The following is a 23,004-nucleotide window of genomic DNA, read 5'->3' as shown; positions in this document are numbered from 1 at the left end:
GCATGATTTTTCCAAAAAGAAAAAGTGGGGAATGTGGCAAATGGTAAGTGAGATATATTAATGTGAGAGAAATAATAAAAATAAATTACACATGTATTTGTTAATAGGTGGTATTAAATTGGTGTATATTTTGTCATTTGCTTTTAAGGGTAATTGTGGAACGAATTTGAAAGCACTATTAGAGTGTATGAATAGATAATATTTTTTTTTCTCATTTTACACTAAAATTAAAAAATCAAAATCAAAATTTTAAAATCTCATATATTTTTTTTAGTTAATATATGATTGCATGATTTTCCCAATATATATACTCTTTTTATTTTAGTGAAAACTCGAAACTAAATAAGATTCGACAAATTTAATTTTTTTAAAATAGATTTTAGGAAAAAAAAAAAATGAAACCTGTTAGAAAATAAAAATTATTTTTTATTTGTACGTTGTGCTTACAAACTAGTGAACTACTTTCAAAATTTTTCAAAATCGTACTTTTTTCTATTGCTTGTGCTTTTCCAAATGGATACCTAAGTTATGATTTTAAAATTTTTATTTTTCATACAAAAGGTACAGTGGAAAAATATGATAAAAAGGTATATTGAACTTTATGGTATATTTGACGACGTTTTCTATAACAGTTTTTTGTTTTCCAAAACAAAAAATAATGAAAACATATTTAATAACCAAAACTTATTTTTTGTTTTCTATTCTTAGAAACAAAAAACAAGTTGTTTTCAAAAAATATCTTTTAATTATTTTTAATTATTTTCACTTGTTTTCAAAAGATTGTTTTAAAAAATAATTATAGAAGATATAAAATGACTAAAAATAAACCAATACGTATAAAAATCATTTATAAAACATATTTAAAAATATTAAAAATATTTCAAGAAAATTTAATGGATTTTAAAAACTATTCTTAAATAATGTTTTTCTGTTTTCCAAATCAGTTACCAAATAAGCCTAGGTTTTTTTTTATACTCTTTCTTTTCTTTTCTTTATTAATTAAGTGAAATGTATATTTTTTTTAAAAATTTAATTCATTTCCTTACTAATTTGAAAATGTTTGAATATTGAAGTTACATTCAGTTTCCCAGAAGAATCAACCAAGATCCTTTTCAATTGTGTGCTAATGGTTTTCAGGATCCAAATACTTTGATAGAATTCAGGAATTGGAAGAGCAAAAATTTTCTTCCATTAAAATCAGAGTCCTATATACACAATCGATATACATAAATTGAATGCTGTCATACTCAAACCCAGATCATTAGTTCCTATCTCCCCACAACTATTTACCACTTCTGTTGAATAATAAAAACATCTTATCTGTATTCACATCCTGACTTCAACTACATCTCCATCTTTGAGCTGGGTATTGGGTAACACATATTGGCCGTTTACCAGAACCAACTTCCCGTCCAGTCCTACCCTCTGAGCAGCATCTGCAGCTGTGCTCCCTGTCCTCAGCCTCATTATCTCGCCGTGAGGCCAGCACACTATCACCACTTCCCCAAGAACCACAGACTTAGGGGTGCTGTAAGGGTCTGCTCCAACCTTGGTTTTGGTTTGCCTCATACCTGCTTCAGACCGAAGCTGCTCCTCCCACTGGAGCATTGTCCTCAGTAGGTGCACCTATGATTTCACGAGTAAATTTTTTAGTTTCTTGGAGCATTTTGTTGAACTATTAAATTGAACTACATTACAAAATGTTAAAGAATATGATATATATACACCTAATCCTACAAGCTTAAATTCTTAGGAAAATTGGTAGTTCAACATGATATCAAAGTCCAACATGGTATCAAAGTCTCGTTTGGCAGGAGGTCATATGTTCGAGCCTCACCGCATATTTATTTTCCTAATTTATTGTATTATGAACCTAAATCATATAAGCTTTAAGTTTGGGAAAATTAGTAGTTCAACATAGTATTAGAGTCTCATTTGGTGGGAGGTCATGTGTTCAAACCTCACCACAAAAGAGACTAATTGTGTAAACCTAAAAGAGACTAATTGTGGTTATTAGCCTATAGGCCTACATATCACCCCACCTGCAGTGCATGTGAGAGAGGGTGGTATTTGTTAAAAAGCACAATATATATCGTGAACCCACATCCTACAAGCTTAATATTCTAGGAAAATTGACGGTTCAAAACAAAATCAGGTAACCACAAAAGAGCAGCACATATTAAGGTTTGGAAATTTAATGATATTAAAAACTCCATTTGGATCATGGAAAGAATAAGCTTAAGTGGAAACACAAAATAAATAAGAAAAAGCGAATGGAAGACAAATTTAGACATAATAACCCTTCTCTTCCATATTTTCAATGTTATTCTTCTTTATATAAGAATAAAGAATTTGAACAGTAGATTACAAAAATCACTTGCATCACAATTTTAACCAATAAAGGGTAATTTTTAAAAAATATATTTTATACATTAATATTACCTTTTAACTATATTCATAGTCATTTTATTGAGACTTTCCATCAAAAAATGGATGCAGAAACTATGTGACATGCATATCGATATTGTCATAAGTTCTTATATAATATGTTTGAATATATCTAATTGTCCATGTGATTGTCATAGAGGTTTCTGGATCTATGTTTGACAGAAAATCTTAATTGAATGGGTATAGTTTAAGATTGACATTGCTAAAAGGAAAAAAAAAAATAAAAAATTAGAAACTAAATTGAGACAAAAGTGAAAACATAAGGGTGGTTTTTATAATTAATCCAAATTTAAAAAGTACACAAATTTTTAAATAATCCTTGTTACATTTCATTTTCCTCTATATTTTTCATTATAAACCAAATAAGTGAATTCAAATTTGAGATTTTTTCCCAAGTACTTGCATGATCCAAATGGAAATGAAAAGATGCTGATCTTAGTAATAAAATACAGTTCTACTGGCAGTATTCTTTTTTGTTGCCATGCATTACAGACTGTTTTGGCATCAAGACACCATCTAGGTACTAAACTTGCGCTAAAAGATTAGTGACATCAAATATGTCAATGATTTCAGCTTATTGGATATTGTTGACTTTGTTCCGAACCCCCCAAGCTAGTTAGATGCATTGAATGGTGATTCCCATCCATGCATAACGACGTCCCCACCAAACCATTAGAGCTCAGTCCCTACTTGCATTATAAGGTTATAAGTTTGTTAAACAGGCAACACAAGGGAACAAGCATGAAGCAAATGTGATCAAGAAATAAAGAATCTAGACATTGCTCACTGCTATTAAGTAAATGCCAAATGAATTTGGGATTGTCCACAAACCTTATTATTGATGTTGGCTTCCAGGGAAGTTGAACTGATAGGGTTAGAGCTTGGTCTCTTGTAGAAGCTAGAGTTAGAGTGGGATTCAATAGAAGCAATTTGTTTACCCTCAAAAATGGCAGACACAACAGCCCAGTATTCAGATTCCTCCTGTTCTGTCAGATCAATCACCTGGATGAACGTGGGCAGCAGCCGCTGAAATTGGTCTTCCTGTGTATATATGAGATTCATGAGAATGATAATTTCTTAATGTGAAGCCGATGTAACAAACAGATGCTTAACTAGTTGATACAATATAATTCAATTATGTATTGATGATTTTAAGATTTTGTATCATATGCTAAATACTATTAGAAGAAAAAGCAGGCCGATACTCCTGAAGATTTTTTAAAGTTGGCATGCTAAGTTACTGCTGAAAAGTTTACAAACTCATTCTTTATCACAAAAGGAGAAAAAAAAAAACAAGCATAATGTCATTTTTGGGTCTCTAACCATTTACTTCTGGATTTGGTATCGCATTTATTTTGTAACCAAATACACAGTGGATGCATGATATAGTGTAGGGTAAATTTATTGAACTTAAAATTATACTTGAGGTAAATGAGGGCATAAAAAAGAATAAACTTTAAGTAAAAAAGCCAAAAACACAGGGACATGCATATACAGACGCATACAAATTATGGCTTCCTCTTCCGGACTGTTTGGGTTCAGAGCAGTCACTCCTGCTCCACCATTCTGACCATTCAAAAAGATGTTCATATACACAAACTTTTGACCTGAGTGCATACCTTCACTTTTTCACCAGTTAAGTTTTTTCTCACCCTCAAGTACTTTTCACCAATGAAGTTGTTTCTCACAATCAAGTAATAACTTGATTGGTAGTGGTGGCAGTGGTGATAATGGTAGTAACAGTTTCTGGGTTTAGGCTACAAATTAGTTTTTAAATTTTCATAAACAAATTAATTGATGATGTCTGTACAGTTCAATGACAGTAAAAAATGACCCTTAGACTGTTTCTTGGATGGGTCAGTTGGATGGGTTTAGGCCAACTGTTTGAATTTGAGAACTCGCCAGTATGTTCTTTTCAAAGTCTGAACAGCAAAACCATGTCTCCTCATAGGAAGATGTGAATGCATGACGTACCTTGTGATACATTCCATCACGACAAAGAGTATACTTTTCTAGGCAAGTACACCAATCCCCATGTCCTGGTTCAAACCACCACTCATCAGACACCTGCAAAGCCAAATTAATAGTCAATACAAGAACATCTTCAACCCTAAGTTAAAACCATACACGCTTTATTCAGCTACCATTCAAACACAAGTTAGAGAATCCATCCCACATTTCTATTCAAATATAATTAAATTGTCAAATAGTAATGTGATTTTGTTGCTTTGTTTAGTTAAGATTTAGCTTAGAAATCTTTTCTTGAATGATCATCATTAACCATTTCATTGGCACAGAGAACTGATGTTAGATAATGGAGTATGCCCACTTAAATTAACTCCTGGACATCAATTTTAACTGCCAATTCAGCCTTATGCATCTTTGCAAATATGCTCTTAACTCCACAAAACTTGTTAATCCTAACTAACAGTGTCAGCCACAAGTCCTTTCTGACCGTCCATAGACAACTCTCTCTTATCATTCTTAATAGGTGTTAAACATTTATGTTGAATAATCATCCTTAACCATATCATCGGCACAGAGAATTGATGTGAGATAATGGAATATGCCCACTTAAATTAATTCCTGGACATCATTTATAACTGCCAATTCAACCTTATACATCTTTGCAAATATGCTCTGAACTCTACAAAACTTGTTAATCCTAGATAACAGTGCCAGCCACAAGTCCTTTCTGACCATCCATAGACAACTCTCTCTTATCATTCTCAATAGGTGTTAAACCTGTATACCCTATTTTATTCCTCAAGAACATTTGGGTCTTAAAATACCCCTTGAACTTTGTGGTCTTAAAGCGTTCTACTGCAGTATTAAGTTTGTGTTCATTTCCACTCTAACTTTGTCATTCAACCACACAATCTGCATATAGCTATGCCATATTCTAAGTTCTTACATGAATGAATTAGCATTGAAAAAAATTAAAGCAAACCCTATAAATGGAAAACAATGTTTACAAAAAATACACTAATAATGAAGAATTCATCCCCAAAATCATTGCAATTTATTGTCCATGAAGAAATTTCTTTTATAGTTTACTAATTACTGGGGAAAAACATTAATTACCCAGCATATATTAAGGATATGAATATTTAAAAACTCCAAATTTCTTTCACTGACAAAGCTTCATGTGACAAGACCAAGCAACTAGGAGATCACAGTATAAAAATAGGGAAGAGAAAAAAAAAAGTCAACCTTTTTGTATAATCTTGCATAAGCTTCCCATCGTTTAATTTGGAAAGAAGATCTTCTATCAGCTACTGCTTCAGAAGCAGCTAGTCCAAAGCTTACAGCGACAAGCAGTTCTCTTCCATCCTTATCTACTCTGAAAATAGAAGTTTTATGCAATAATTAGTGAAAAAGGCTTCCAACTGATTGTGACAATTGGAAGTGAAGCAATAAAATACCTGACAACAACAGCAGCAAGCAAGTGACTGCCTTCCACTCTAAGCACTGGATGTCCTGCTTTCAGGGAACCATACTTCTGAAACACATCATCTCCAACAGAATTTTGATTCTCCATATCTTCGGAGAAATAGGAGGATGCTTTTATTTCAGAATCATCTAAGATGCTCGTGGAAGGCAATTTGTTTTCGGTCTCTTTATAAAGCCAATGTGCAGCAAGTCCATGTTCCGCATACTCATGCATCCTCTGAAAAAATAAAGCAACTATTATTGTTAGCTAAATCAAAAGCATTTACAAATAAGCTTGACACGCGATTATTCTTTCCCTCCGAAAAGATAAAGCAACTATTATTGTTAGCTGAATCAAAACCATTTAGAAATAAGCTTGACATGAGATTATGGAATCTGTAGGTGTGGTACCTGTGTCCTTATTTGAACCTCCAAAGGTGAGTTGTCAGGGCCCTGTACTGCAGTGTGGAGAGACTGCAAAAGAACAGGAAAGTTTGGCTGTGAAGAAAATGGAGGTAGGAAAAGTGCATCATCTACTAGACATTCTAGGGAAATTTTCCTAGGAGACTTGTCCCTGCTTCATAGGCAGATCTTTTACTTTTATTCTTTTGATTGATGTTCATCACATCAGTGCAGTTGCTCTTTCTGGAGAAGGATTTTATCCTCCCCCTCTGTAAACACAATGATTCCAGAAGAATTTTGCATGTAGATTATCCAGCATTTTTGAGGTGCTTACTTTCCTCAAATTGAATAATCTCCTACTCCTTGGAAGGAATTCATCATTTATCAAGTTTATTGAAAAATCCTTACATTTAACATTGATACTAGAAACACAGGAGGGGATTTTAGGACCGAAAAAATAAGTACATTTAGACTTGAGGCAAAAAATGAGCTGTTCTGACTTTGATTGTCTGACCATCGATCTGGTCTATGACAAAGAAATGTTTTTAAAATAAAAATATCATCTAAAGCAAATGCTAAAAACTAAGCACTAAAGAATATCTTTGTGGGACTTCAAAATTATGAACTATAGAGCCCTGTTTATATCAATATTGGAGGCATACAGCATGTTCAGCCAGTTAAGATAAAATGCAGATTAAAGTAAGGTTCATTTTAATATTGGGGGAGTAGTGTTTAAGAATGATTTTGATATCAATATTGGAGGGATATGGCACATTGGAAGTAGTGTTTAAGATCGATTGTGAAAAGGCCTAGGAGCATGTGGAGTGGAACTTTATGGATCAAGCACCAAGAAGGAAGGGTTTTAGTATTAGATGGAGGTTGTGGATGAGAGGCTATTTATCTTCAACAAATTTTGCAGTCTTAGAGAAAGGTAGTGCCAAAGGATAGATTAAAGCAATCAGGGGTATTAGGAAAGGAGTCCTCTTTCTCTTTTCCTTTTCACAATAGTAGTTGATGTCTTAAGTAGGATGATGTTGAGGGTGGAGGAGAGCGGTCTCTTGAAAGGTTTCCTAGTTGGGCAGAGTAGAATTAGGGTGACCCTTTTATAGTTTGTAGATGATACCATCTTTTTCTCAAGAGCTAGCATGGAAGATTTACAAAACCTTGAGTTGATCTTGTTGGTATTTGGGCACATTTCAGGACTTAAGATTTAGACAAGAGCACTTTATCTATTATCAACATGAGTTAAGATCAAATTGCTATGTTAGCTTCAATGATCAAATGTAAAGTTTTTGAGTGACCTGTAACATATTTGGGTCTCCCTTTGGGAGGAATCAAAAGGCTAGTTTTTTTTTTTTTTTTTTGTATAAAGAAGATTTCTTTGAGAAACAGAGCTCTCCTAGGAAGATGGATGCAAAGCTATCCTAGGGAGAGTGATGCTCTTTGGTATAAGATAATACTAAGCATCCACAAGACTCATCCCAATGGCTGGGATGCCAAAATTATAGTCAAATGGTCACATTGATGTCCTTGAAAGGTCATTGCACGAGCTCTCTAGGATTTCTTATGTCATACATGTTTTGTAGTGAGAGATAGGGTATGAATTCACTTTTAGGAATACTTGTGATAGGGGAATTAACCTCTTTACTCTCAATTTTTAAATCTTTTTGGAATTATGACAATTAGAAATGACTCGATTTCACCCATTCTTGGCCCCTACCTTGGAACTTTAACTTTCGCAGTATCCTTACTGGCATGGAGATAGAAGACTTGGGAAGACACATGTCCTCTCTCTCTAACCCGTGTACCTCTAATACCATCTATCCTTGATATAAGAGTTTGGTTTTTGACTTCTTCAGCTAAATTTACTGTAAAATCTTTTCTTTTCTCAAGTAAAACTCATTTAGCTATCTATAGCCTCATCAAAGGTCAAGGTTTTTGCATGACTAGTGGCCAACAGGAAGTTCAACACCAATGACATGCTACAAGTGAAAAGACATCACAAAGCTCATAGTCTTGACTTTTGAGTTATGTGTATGAGGAACGGTAAATCAATCGATCATCTCTTTCCACATTGTCCGACTACTTTAGTACTTTTTCACTTGGGTCCCTCTAAGGGGCATTTATGACATGATGACTATAGAGGCAAAACTCTTTGGCAAGTTGCATGCCTCACATTGATTTGGATAATATGGTGGGAAAGAAATAGAAGGATTTTTTCAGACAAGTGAAGAAGTTTAGAGATAATAAGAGACTTAATTTAACGCGTGGTTTCCTATCAAAAAAAAAAAAAAAGAGACTTAATTTATTCCTCTTTTCAGGATTCAACAAATTCAGCTTCCGAGGATACTCCTTTCATTGTTATTCAACTCAATTGGAATTTGGTATGTAATTAAAGGGTTAAAAGAGAAAATCTTTGAGCAAATTTTCTGCCTTTTTTGTAGATGTATTGTTCCCTAAAGTAGTAGAAAAAAATTTCTTTTGTATAGTTTCGGTTGGTACATAGGAGGTATCTTATTTATCATTCTTTTGATTAGAGTATGTATATCTAGGAAGGATTTCTGATCTTTCAAATGTACTTCAAATCCCTAATCAATAAACTTCTTGTTCTGATAAAAATTAAAATTAAAAATTAAAAATAAAAGATCAAATGAAGATTGGTTCAAAAAAATTTATACAGTAATATTATACAAACTCTACCTCCAAAACTTATTGACAAATCAAGCTCAAAAGACAATTGCACAGTTTAAGTAGTAGTCATTTGTTGGCCCTAGTTTCTGTTTTAAAGTTTGAGGAATTCCTACCCTCCTATTTGTTTTTCAGTTTTTTTTTTTCTTGAGATAAGTTTGAGTGATTGAAATTTTATTTTATCTCACTTGCTATCCAATCATTTATTGGAAAAGCAGGTCCCGTGCCAATCCCCCACCTTTCCTGGGTGAACCATCCACCACTAGAAGAGAACAAGGATTGAAAATTAGACATCATAGTATTTTCTTTAACTTCTCAAGATTTACTTGGGAAAATACGTTAAGAAAATAGTTTATATTATATACATGTGCTATATATGTATGTATGCTCCAATGCATGCATGCACCTGTTCATATGGTTAAATGGAATTCATTAAATATCTAGAGATTGAAAGCAGAATTTTTAACCTGATAGCCACTAGGCTTTGGATTGACAATGTAATCATCAAATTCACCATCAATGGGGGTCCAAAGCCTGCATCAAGAGAAAGGAGACATGAGCCATTATTTTCACAGAAGTGCAGCAGGTACGGATGCAATGCATTTGGACTGATTATAGTAATCATATCATGCCATTTCAAACTAATCTCAGACCTAATGAGCCTATGAACAATGCAATATCCACAGAGCTGAAATTGGAATAAACTGTCATGTTGCCTTTTATAAGAAACAAATTTTTTAATGACAAAGACCAGGTGGACAAGGAAGGGGGAGAATTCCTTCTCAAATGGAAAAGCAACAAACAAAACCACATCAAGCAACATCAAACCATACCTTTTGATAAGCAGATATCTACAACATTACTCTTCTCTGATTCTCAAAACAAACAGCTCCACAAATAAAAGCTATAAGAGAGAAGATGTAGAAAAACTCCTTCGAAGACTGACACTCACAGGAACATCAAGAACTGCACTCTATCCTCCATAGGATTCAATTTTCTTTCCTTTCCTCCAAAGGTCCTCAAATTTTTCTCTCCAAAATCTCCTACCAATGCAGGCTTATGGAGGCAAAGAACACTGCAGAACCAGTTTCTCTCCCTCCTATCAAAGTAAAGTCATCCTTAGACCATCCCTCTTCAGATGAGATTAGACCTCATGTTTGCATTCATATTTTGGTGCATATGTATATAGGTTGGCCTTCACCTTTTCTCTAGAGTTTCAGAGGAAGAATTCCTCAAAAATTGCATGTAGTCAACTCAATTTGTTGGAACAGCTTCCATTGAGTTTCTGCATCTATCACATTTTTGTTCTACCTTGTTTGTTTATCCTTGAAAGACATGTCCTCAACACCACAATCACCCTGTCCTCGATACCACAATCATATCCTGTCCTCAAGACCTACAGGCACTACCAGAGGAATACCAGCTACAAAACAAAGCTAGTTTAAAAAAGGACCATGGATGGATAAGTGATCAATAAATTTTCAACTAGTCATGCCACATGCCTCATCTATCTAGGTTGATACTTCAGAAGGCCTCCTATTTAGAAACAACTGCTCAGAATTGACCATCTTTTGAGCAAATAAAAGTCAAAGGCGTTAACTATGGGGGGATTTTTTTAATTCCAAAGTAATTTGGCCAGAAGGAACTAGAACAGACACGTGGGAGTGAAAGAAAAAAAAATAATAATGATTTAGGTGTGAAAAGTCCACTTGTATCAGAGGGGCAACATAATTTTTAGGATCAGATCCAATAAATTAGTGTTTAATGAGGCCACAACAAAAGAAGAAAAATCATAGATTTCTCAATCAAAAAGGCTTCTGAAAAGATCAAAGATCCAATATGGGTAGTCAATAACTTGAACAAAGTGGCAGTAAAGGGAAGTCTTCAAGACCTGAAAAATCTGTAGAGGTGAGCAAAGGATAAGCAAGGGAGTCAGTCTCCACTAAACATTTTCCTAGAATAGTTCGCTGTATCCATCTCCAACAATCAGTGTTGTCAAACACAAAAGGCAATGTTAAGGCAATAAGACTCCTTTTAGCCTAAGGCGAAAGGCGAAAAACAAGGTGATAGCATGACTATAGTAAGGTAATAAAAAATATACATATATTTACCTATTCGATACTTCAACGCTATTAATTTTTCATCCCTCATAATGTCTTACAAAATTGACAAAATAGTAATAACTATTCAAAGTGTTAAATATTATACCCCACATCATAAGAAACACCATATTGTTTAAAGATATTTGTCCTATGTAAATGCATATTCTAATTTTTCATACATTTAAAAATCATAATTGTTGAAATTTGGCATTCAAAGTTAGGGTTTTAATTTAGGAAAGTATTTTAGGAATAAAAAAGGAGAGATCACTTAGGATATTTCCTTAGGATTCAGTTTCCTATTTTTTAGGAGAGAATCAAGCTAGATAGATATTTTCTTATTCGGTCATTTGTGTATATATATGTGTATGGTGTGTACCGAATAAATTAATAAAGGAATTCAGAAATTCTTCAATAATAAACGACAAAATAAGATAATGAACATCCTAAAGAAGCTTTGGGCATCATCATCATAGTCATCATTGAAATTAAAATTGTCATCACTTCCATTAAGACTATATTGATAGCCCTCCATCTCATTATCTCTATGATTAATAATATAATATTCCATCTTATACTTTGTTTAATCCAATGTTAAATTGAATGAAATTATAATTTAAGTATGTTTAATCTTAATTCATGGTCAAAGGCAATGATCGCCTCTATGCCTTGCGCCTTATCCCAAGGCAATTGCCTAGGTGTTGCCTCTTTGAAGCCACCTTGACTAGGTCTTCAAGAGGCGACTTTTATCTGCCTCACCTAGCTTGATGGCCTAGGCAACCCAAGCGATCGCCTTTGATAACACTGCCAACAATGAATCCCTTTCTTTTCCTAGGATAGAGGGTTTAGTTTTGTCGTACCTTAAGAAATCTCCACAGCCATTTACCAATAACCAACTTTACAACAAAACCAAACCCAACCTCCCACCCAAAACACACGTACATTCAAGGAAAACACACCTAACAAAGTGTTCCCTGCTAACCTCCTCATGGTCAGATGAGGGGAAAAAAACAATAATTATGCAAGTACTTCAAAATTACGGATGTAGAAGTAGCTAATATTTTGAAAATGGCTAAAGCTTTGTCTACATGTAGGATGTGATTGAAGCCAAGATGAATCCGCCCTTAACAACTACCTGTGGGTGTTTTTTCTTTTTTGAGCTCATCAAAGCATTTGGAGAATTTTTATTCAATAGGTCCCAAAATCATAGGGTCCTAAAATTGCCTCAAACCAGGAGGCTATGGTATTTCAAAGGCCACTCACAATCTCACATCCTTTGAAAATGCTAATCTAGTGAACTAATCTTTATGGACACTAACCCTAATCAAAACACACTAGCAACAATTGTTGTTGTTTTTTTAAAAAAATAAAAATAAGAATTTACAAAAGTCACTTTTCAGGCAAAATATCATCCCAAATTTTTTGTTTCTGCAATGGAGGGAAAGAAAAAGAAACAATGTCATTCGTGAATTAAAGGTGGAAAACAGAAATCTGCTTTTTCAAACTTATAATTCTTCCACAAGGCCAAGATCTTCAGCCTTATTAATCATCCAGCCCAGAACATAGGAGAAAAGAAAGAGTGTTCCCTTACCTAAGTCTCCAGTATGCTAAAATCCAACCTCTAGCCTCCTTATTGATAAAAGTCACATAGCTAATGGAACAGTGACAAGCCTTCATCCACCCAAGCCATCTCAGATCCACTGTATGATCAAGAAATTCTAAACTCATGTAACAAGCTTTCTTAAAATCCACTCATGCACTATAGATTTTTCCCTGCTTTAATCCTCTCTAGAAATATTAATTTGGTAAACAAAACCGTATATAGGATTAACAATAGCTCTACAAGAGGGGAAAAGGGCATCTTGAAGAACCTTTGTGTCTCAAGTAAACCTTAGTGAGGATCTTACATAAGCTAGTCACCAATCTAATCTTTCTAACATTATTTTAGGGATTCCCTCTTTCTTTGGGATCTGGTCAATAGAAGTAAAACAAGTGCCTCAATAAGTCACCCAACTGGCCTGCAATACTTCAAGATTGATAGTCACCCCAAGGTATCTCTTCATAGTTCTAGTCAAAAACCGTGGCAAAAGCACTCAGACCCATCGGCCTTTTCTCTATCCACAACAACAATAGCCTCTCTTTTTTTCACTCTTCATACTAACTTATCGTCCACCTGGACCCAATGGCCTTTTCCCTATCCACAACAACAATAGCCTCTCTATTTTCACTCTTCATATTAACTTATGGTGACATAATTAGGGTTGCAACTTGACCATCCAACCCAAGCAACCTAACCTATCCCGACCTCTAACCAAAAGTATTCAACCTAAAACCAACCCAACCTTATTTTTCCAAGCTCAGGTAGAACTCAAGTTGTATGGTTTAGAATTGGGTTGGGTAAGGTTAGGTTAGGTTAGGTTGAACTCACCCACAATATTCTTTTAAAAAAATTTTCTGTATAGTTATATCAAAATCTAAATAGTAAATGGGATAATATTTTAAGATGATAACAAAAAAGTAAAAACAAATTTATATATTGTTATAATAAGATGAAAATACAATCAAAATTTGACATTTTCTCTAAAATTAAAAAAATAAAATGAATATTATTATATAGGATAATATAAATTATGAATATTATAAAAATATCAAATTGGGTTTGGGTTAAGCTCAAGTTATCCAAACCTTGGTCCAAGGCCAAATTAAATTGACTTTAGGTTGAAAAACTTAACCCAAGCCCCAGCTAGATTATTCAAAATGATTGTCTAAACTCATCCAAAGGTTGGGTTGGGTTGGGCTAAACTGTCCAAGTTGCACCCCTAAAAATAATTCAATAAAAGATAATGATACAGAGCAGTTTCATACCACCAGTATTATGTTAATTCCACGGCATATTTAAGAAGGATAAAGTATCAGGAGTTTCAGATCCATTCACCTGTGTATTATGCTAAGAAGATTGTAGCAACACTGAACTGCAGGTCCACATAGAGTTCCATTTTTGTCTCCAACAACTACTCTCAGTGCACGTGCATCATAAATTTTATTGATGCCTACATCTTTCCGTTTCATCTATAAGTAAAGATAGAAACATTTATTTCACACAACATTAGGATGTGTCCTTCAACATTTGATGATATGGATATAAGATGACTCATGCAAATATATGTTGAACAGCACAAGCATGAAACTTGAGCAAGATTCAAATTAACAATTGAAGATCAAAATAAGTCTACTAATGCATAAATCACAGTAATACAGATGTTTGTATCCCATAGGACAAGCCAATCATTCAAATTTTGAACTTTTACTAGATTGTTGTTTTTATTTTAATTTATATGATACATAATGAAGAACTCAATTGAATAAACAGAAGTCTAAAATGGGTTGCATGAAGGTGGCTGAAGATAATTGAATAGTTGATACATTTGGTGAATCGCATCATTTGTAGAAATAGAGAGATTCCTCATAGATGTGTGCTTTGTAAATCATTGTTGGAACCATTCAATAATTTCCTTATTCATTATGTAATTCTATTATTATTATTATTATTATTTTTCGATTTTCTTGGATTTTTGGCATTTCTAAGGGTCATGTCTATTTTCACATGCCCTAATGGGGGCTGGTTAGCAAGGATTGAGTCACAATGGTCAAAGTTTAGTCTTACAATATTACATTTTAATCATGATAAAGGCAAAATATTTAAATATTAATAGCTTTTCACTTGAAAGTACATTGAGCAAATGACGGATTGATTCTAGGCCACTTAGAATCACCGTCATTATAATTTTTATAACCGATCTATTGGGTCAAGGGGGGGAAAAAAAGTGATTATTAGAGAGTCACACCTTTTTGACAATTATTTTGAGAAATGCATAAGAAGTAACTTCTTTAATAGTATTTCACAATTGCCCAATAAGCCCTCAAAAAATTGATGGAATACCAGCTTTTATCCTTTTATTTGAGTTAATTTGTTTTCATGTTCTTCTTCAGATGTCTTTCCTCTACCATCCTCTAGTACTCCGATGCCCTCCTTCACATGATTCTTTTCTCTACCTCAATATTTACACATTCTGTAAGTATGTCTCGTTGGACCTATTTTTCTTTTAGCATAGCTAAAAGTAGTTTTCCTAAAAACTACAGTAAAAAACTAAGGTAATACTTTTTTTGATAGGAAAAAAACTAAGGTAATACTAGGCTAGCCCTTACTGTTTTGCTCAAATGAACCAAATTGGGAACTATATTAATACCTTGCTATAGATACTATACAAGCTTTTTAAGCGGCTAGATAGAGTTACTTCCATTCCTGGAACATAACTGCAAGCAGAAAACAGAAAACAAAGTCAACAGCAAGATAGATCAGAGTTGCTCCTGTACACACTGCAAGAGATAAAAAGGTAAACATTCACTTTCAGAAACCACAAGCAACAATGATAACACAACATACGAAGTTGATATTAATAACTCCCGTTCAAGTGCTTCCTCACAAAGTACCAGCGAGGCTAATGCAAGTCCAGCATCCCTCACGACCTGTGGTTTTTTCTGAGTCTTTGAGCATTTTCCTAGATTATTAAGAAAGTTAATCCGCTTTCTCCGATCTAACAAGATATCAAAAGGTAGTACAGCTTCCAAAAGATCCTGAAGATAAAGAACAATGGCAAAAATAAAAAGAAAAAAATGAGTTCCCCATCCAGTTGTGTATAGGACTTTGATGATGCAAAAGCATCACTGATAATAAAGCATATAAAATGGGGTGTTTAATAAATCCATCGTATCAGCACTTCAATATCTGTAAGAAGGTGAGCAATAGCTAGAATATAGAAGGAATACTAAAATAATAAGGTTATTCTTTTCTTTTCTGTTTTTGACAGTAAATGTTATAACTTCCTCTATACAACATCATTGGGCTCTTAGTTATCAGTAGATATTTCTAAGAATGTATGTCAATATTTCAAATCAGGCTTGCACTCATTCCCAAAGAAAGGCCCAAGCACAGAACTAAGAAAAAAAAAATTGACCAATGTCTTGACCTTCATGCTTGTGACATCTGCATCAACTGCAAGAGATCCTTCGTAGTCAAAAGCAATTTCTTTTTCATTTAAGGGTACAGGAGAACTATCTTTTGCAGCTGTTCTTCTAGGATTTCCACTCCGGTTGCTGGGACTCCACATGGAAGCAAGGTCAGCTCGCATCTGGAGAAATGTTAGAGGCTGCATATAGTGTAGTTGAAACATAGAATATTAATTAATTACTCATTGCATAGGCCCAACAAAGGTTAAAGATAAAAAGGGACAAATCTCATACTATATAAGGAAATACAGTTTCATGCCAGAAATATGACACAAAAATTTTCCAGACAGATTTTGTTTCATTGTTCTGCTCTATCTAGGTTCTCTGATTGCATCCTTCACAACATGCCAATCCTAAAGGGGATTTAGTTTTTGTGATATATATATTCCGTATTCTTTCTTTTATCATTTTAACATTGAATACTGATTTCATCATTCCTATTTCTTGTAGACCTTGCAATCTTTGGTATTGATACGTCTCCTTTCTCATTAGGGGAAAAAGATTACCATAGTCCCATATGATTAACTACTAGTGATCACTAAACATTCACATGTGTTTGCTATTGACTTGCAGGTTCAAAATCCAACCAACAGATTATAGTTTCATTAATTAAATTCAGGAATTTGACACATGAATCCAAAATTCAAACTGTGCAGACAAAACTCTCATTAAGTTGATTTTTCTTTCTTGAGTAAACAAGTTTAGGGAATATAGAAAACTTAAAATGAAAAAAACATTAAGAATTCACATATGAAACTAATGAAGACTGAAAATAACTAATAGTTCTGAACATCCGACTGTAAATCTAGGCACTCAGGTTTTTTTTCTAATAAATATTTTTAAATCCAATTTAGATGTGTAATTTGCAAGCTTATGTTCCTCAGAACCTTTCTTTAATATGCAAAAAAAGAGTGTATATATAAAGACCCCTGAAAAGAGGTGTACCACAGTACACACGATGTATACAATAGCTGCCTAGGCTTAAACAAGGAGAGAAAAAGCAAAAAAGAATCCCTCTCTTACTTGACACTAAACCACTCTACAAAATCAAGCATAGCCAAAGAATGGTCCTGATCCTCTATATACATCTTAACCCAACCCAAAAATACGGACATACAATCAGAATACAATTCGATAAAAATCATTCAATAAATAATAAATTCAAACTCATCAGTGTCTCTATAGATTATTTTTGTGGCATTGCTACTACTTAGTGACTAAATAACTATAGTGAGAAAGAGACCTATGTTCCAAAAACCAAGTAAAAGCGAGCAAGCAGAATAATGAACACAAAAGATTTAAAAAATATGGAAAACAGAAACTTTATTTGCCATCTAAGATTTTCAACAAGTTTAATCAGAAAATTAAGAATAAAAAAATACATGCTTTACTGCTTTCTTCTCATTGTGTTAGAAACCATTATTTAAAGAAGTACATGTTATACATCAATCTTCAAAATGCATTTAGCTTCTACATGGACAAACATTTACTCAAAGACACCAAATGAACTTATGAGCAGACCTGAAGAACAGCAAAGCACAGATCTTCCAGTTCAGCTTTTAAAGCCCACAGACCCAATCTGGAAGCAAGCGAGCACCAAATCAATAAGGTCTCCTGTGCAACAGCTTGAGCCTTGGTAATTGGCAGAGCATAGCTGTAAGAGAAGATCATCAGCTAGGAGTGTGACCCATATGATACTCTTATAAGAAATTATACCATACTTTTATAACTTCCTCAGAAGATTTGTTTCGATTTCTATTCGAAGGAGCTGTGTTAATACTCATGGAGGGATCAGAGGTTTTATGTTGTATATTCTCACGGTTCTATATGGATGTATAGGTCATTTTAGTTTCTTTGGAGAGGGTTTAATCTTCCATTTTTTTAATCAGTTTTCGGTAAATTTGGGAAGGATTCCTCATCCTTCTCATGTAGTTGCTTTACCCAATTTTAATACGCTTTGTTTCTGATAAAAAAGAATTATAACTTCACCAGGGACCTCTTATGAAAAACAGAAAATTGGAGAAAACAAAGAGTCGAACATGAAGAAAGCATTCTATAACAGGCATAAAACTGATAAAAATAAAAAAAGATTCAGAAGGTCATTACATTGTTCTCATGTTATGAAGACGATCTGCAAGCTTGATGAGTACAACACGCGGATCATCAACCATGCCCAAAAGCATGACTCGCAAATTGTTTGCCTGAAATATCACATTGAAATTGTGACATAATAAAACTAATGCAGCTGAAAACTGGTTCTCATATGCTTGTCTTCAGAGGCAAAAACTCATGAAATCATACTTCTTCATATGCTTAAGAACAAAAACTTGGGAAATCATACTTCTTTTATTGCCTTATCATAGTCAATAGAATCGGATACAGCTTAAACTTGCTTGCATTTTTTCTTTTTTTGCCCTCGATGAATTAAATCATTTGCAAATAATTGAACATAGCAAGTAACAAATCGATTGTACAAATATTTGAATCAAATATCAAAAACTAAGAAGAAACACGAAGTTTGTTCAATATCTGAAGAAAAGAATTCCAATCAGTGCAGAAAACTAGACAAGCTATATATATTACATGCATTATCAGATGAATTCTTTGTTTAATACATATTTAATATAATGCATATGCAATGCAATACCGAATAACTAATGAAATTATATTTGGCTGCGAATTTAACTCTGTGATCTTTACCACAAGAATTATATTTATGGCCATTTGGCATTCAAGTTTATTAATACAATCTGTAAATCTACTGTCCACTATATTGCTGATTTTTACAGCCATGTGGTAGTGAACTCACATACCTCTTCATGACCAAGGATACCCTGATTCACATTTATCCTGCGGTGTCTCCGTAACAACTGCATAAAAAAATATTAAATAGATATATAAAATGAACAGAGAAAAGAAAGAAGGGGAAAATATTATATTCTCACAGGACCAGAAATTTGGGCATGGAACTCTAAGAATTACAAGCATGTGATTTAACTACATATGAGGATTAAACATCAGATAACATAAACATCATTTCAATACTACCTTAGGAAATGTCACTAAACAATGACCTTGAGGCAGCCGGGCAACTGAAAGAGCAGAAGGAATCATAATTCACAACTATACAACATTCTACTTCAAATGTGATCTATATTTTTCCTAGCTATGCCAATATACAGGTAAAATTTTATTCAACATCATAACTAATGAGTTCAAACTTCTGAAACTTATCCAAATTCATAGACAGAAAGATATACTTCTCTATATTTGATTATTATTGCAATTAAAAGTCAGAAGGTAAATTTTTAACCATCTGAAACAGTTATTTTAATTTTTTTAATTTCAAACCAAAAGATCGAGAGTTTGAACTATCTATTATTACTGGTTCACCATACCTGATTGATGTAACTTAACCTGGAAACACCAGCTACCAATTTTGCAACATCATCCCCAAACTCTTCTTCTACGCTGTGCAAACTTTCACATGTATCATCAACCACATCATGTAGAATCCCAGCAACAACTGTATCAATAGCCTGTGATAGACTTTCTAACCTCAGTGAAGGAACTGTTGGAAAGGAATGTAACTTCGTGCAATGCAAGTGTTCATCAAATATCGAAATTGAGTGATCAAATTCAATGGACACATACAAAAATCAGAAAGAAATACTTTTTTTTTTTTGATAGATAAATAGCAATAGTATTAAAAAGTGCCAAAAGGGGGTGCACCAATGTGCACATGATGAAAAATCAGAAAGAAAGCCTTCCTTGCAATATGCTGTCATTCAAATCCAGGAACCATTTACTAAATGTTGAAATGAAAAATATCATCAAACTTTTGAAACATTGTGTCTAATTGATATAATTTTGTTCTTGATTTCTTTTTCTTTTTCTTTTTTTTTTAAAGAAAAACTTGAAGATCTTTTTCCTTTTCCACTATAGCCATGTTCTGAAGACTATCATACTATCCAGATAGCAGAGACAAACTTTTAAATGCAAAAAGATAATATTAATAGGTATGACTTTTGGTACTACTAAGCATACTTTTAAAATAAATTCATAACCAAAGTTCCAATGGAGGTGGATAAAGATATAGCTTATACAAGCTACAAGACAATAATTGACATCCCTTCATTACTGCTCATCCAACACAAAAAATAAAGGGAAAAGGAAGTGGTTGTGAGTCCATACATTTTTAAATGCCACATATTAAATTTGTCATTTATTTTCTTAGAAGAATTCCTTATTAAATTTATTATCATTCAATTATACAGATTGATATTCTTGAAAAAGTCTTTGAAGAAGGCGTAGAAACCAAGACTTTTTTGAACTCAACCAAAGTATATAGGTTGAAAATTATAGCAATTAAACCAACAACCAAATGAAGAAAAGGGACCCATCCAATGTGGTGCATTTTAAGTAAACTTGCTAAATGGAGTTCAAAGCAAAATGATATTTTACCATTGAAACTTTTACTTGGGAATTGTAATCCGAGCATTGTAGGAAATACATTTTTTTTATATACTTGGGCATCGTAGGAAATATAAACTGCTGGTTTAGGATAATAACAGTCAATAATTAACTCATCTTGATGTCTATGGATATGCAACTATGCTGCATGTCTTGTCCGCTTAACAATTAATTTGGAAATTATTTGGATAAACAATTTGGGTTGCTAGTTGCTACCACAAAACTAGCAATTAAAATGAAGGCAGAAGCAAAATTTCAACATGTAGAGAATACTTGCCTAAAATCCATTGCATTGTATTCAATGAGTGTACATAGGGAAATCTGAATAACTAAAAGAATAAAATGTCCATCACGATATATATATATATATATATTGTGTATGTGTATGCATGTATATGTATATACATCATCCTGGTCAATTACAAAAATGAACTGAACAAGCTCAATGCCACAAACTCTGACAAAAATAATTATAAAGATGATTGCATACTCGTTTTCCACTTGATGGGACTAAGACCGCCAAGATTCTTCCTGTGTGTATACAGTGTGTCAAATAAGGGTCTCCTGTCTTCCTTAACTGTCCATGGTGAGCTTTCCTAGCAAATGCAATGGCCTTCTGCACCTGCCTTCACGGATTCAGTATCTTAGTCACAGCAAATGACTACATGCGATTTATAATGTGAGCAGAGATGATAAACCTTTGCATCATTAAATATATGATATCCAGTCACATCTACTCCATCCAGTATGAGAGAACCTGCACGCATTTATGAAGGCCATCAATTTGTAAGTACAAGGTATATGAGTCTAAAGAAAAAAATAAAATCATTACGACCCATTTAATCCACTTATGTTGCCTCCTAGAATGATGGGTAGCTACATCTGTTCACAGGATGGCATTTAAATCTACAAGATTTGTAATCATGCCATGTAGAATGGGCTTCAAACTCGTGGCATTCCTAGAATTAACTCATGTGTTGTTTTCATTTCAAGCTTCTATTATGTTGGTTCGAAGAATGCATTAAGTTAAAGGGGAAAAAAAATTAAGAAAAATGATTTTACTATGGAAAATTCGAAAGAAAATCAAATATATTCAAAATTAGTTAGAAACTTAAGCATTTTCAAATTATTTAATCTTGATATAAAATAGTTCAAATAAGCCAAATCAGTTTGATATAACATATAAAGATATTTTATTAAATTTAAATTATTTTTATTGTACTTCATTTTTTTCTTTCCTTCGATTTTCGGTTTTATTTAGTTTCCCTCCTATTTCCCTCCAATTTTCCAGAACCAAAATTTTTTTTTTTTTTTTTTGATGAGTTCCGGGAACCAAACATAGTCATCTAGTTCTAATCATTTTGTGGCTTTGTGCCAATTTGGAACACCCTTCCATTGTTCACATCACTTTAACCGTTCCAAAAATTAAACTGCACCTCAGCCCTAATTTTGGGTTTTAAACCATTTATCCGAAATTCCCGAGAAACAAACAATATTTATGTGCTGACGTGAGAATACCATGAATAAAGAATGGGAATGAACCTAAAAAATCCGAAAACAATTCAAGAACTGCACCACCACATACCAGGCAGCTCCTCCGCCTTAGGCCACAAAAAATCCACCTTCGTCGACAAACACGCCCCGGACGCAATCGCCACAGCCGTCACCGCCACCTGCGTGATGGCGGACGCCACCGCTGCATGCGACCCAGACCCCGCCGCCGCTGCCGCAGCCGCAATCACGTTGCCGGAGCCGAAAATCGCGCCCAACGACGACACTACCTTCAATTTCGATACAGTTGGGCCGAAAACACACCGAAACTTGGCCGAATTTCGAACGCTTCTCCGGAATGGGTGGGATGAGAGGAAAATTGAAGGGGTTTTGTAGGCAAACATTGGTGGGGTCTGAGTTGGGGACATAGTGGTATACGATTAGGGTTAGGGTTAGAGTTATGGATTTTTTTTCTTCTCCTTCCCCAGATTTTCGGGGAATCAGATGATGCTTGGGGGTGAATTAGTGTGCATATGGGTGGGAGAAAAGATGGGAAAATCATGGGTTGTGGTGGGAAGAGGAGGATCTCTGGTTTCCATGGCTAGGAATTGTTGAGTGGAGTGTTGGTTGAGAGAGATTGGAGAGTGACAGTTGAAGTTTTGGAGTGTTTGGCAACTGGGATGTCGTACCATTATGACAAATCTCCCCGCCCTGTTCTAAGTTTCTAACATAAAACATTTTTCATACTCTCAAAAACAACATAATTCATGATAATTTGTTATAAAAACGATCATTTGAAATGTGTTTTTTTTTAATATGTAGAATATTTCCATTAATAATTAAAAATATGAAAATATTATAAAAAAAATTGTATTATGATAATTTTACCGCTAATAAAATTCAA

At 33.8% G+C, this 23,004-nt stretch overlaps 1 protein-coding gene across 2 annotated transcripts; it reads right to left on the bottom strand.

The window, feature by feature from the left end:
- Nucleotides 1-1,158: 1,158 nt before the first annotated feature.
- Nucleotides 1,159-22,776, bottom strand: LOC117933566. 2 transcript variants are annotated; one of them, XM_034854987.1, is made up of 18 exons: nucleotides 22,195-22,776; nucleotides 21,308-21,366; nucleotides 21,100-21,231; nucleotides 19,535-19,675; nucleotides 18,950-19,006; nucleotides 18,243-18,337; nucleotides 17,658-17,790; nucleotides 16,097-16,276; nucleotides 15,514-15,704; nucleotides 15,317-15,383; nucleotides 14,005-14,138; nucleotides 9,438-9,504; nucleotides 6,292-6,354; nucleotides 5,874-6,118; nucleotides 5,662-5,791; nucleotides 4,423-4,515; nucleotides 3,280-3,489; nucleotides 1,159-1,626 (listed from the first exon to the last, which is right to left on the bottom strand). In XM_034854987.1, the coding sequence occupies exons 1-18, from the start codon at nucleotides 22,526-22,528 to the stop codon at nucleotides 1,327-1,329; spliced, it is 2,631 nt and encodes an 876-aa protein (XP_034710878.1). In that variant the 5' UTR covers nucleotides 22,529-22,776; the 3' UTR covers nucleotides 1,159-1,326. The 2 variants fall into 2 exon arrangements, with proteins under 2 accessions (XP_034710878.1, XP_034710879.1); XM_034854988.1 differs by having other exon boundaries at nucleotides 21,100-21,235; nucleotides 22,195-22,234.
- Nucleotides 22,777-23,004: the final 228 nt, after the last annotated feature.

This window comes from Vitis riparia, chromosome 16 (genome assembly GCF_004353265.1).
Source record: "Vitis riparia cultivar Riparia Gloire de Montpellier isolate 1030 chromosome 16, EGFV_Vit.rip_1.0, whole genome shotgun sequence".
Taxonomy (NCBI): Eukaryota; Viridiplantae; Streptophyta; class Magnoliopsida; order Vitales; family Vitaceae; genus Vitis; species Vitis riparia.
This window is presented reverse-complemented; position numbering and strand designations above follow the sequence as displayed.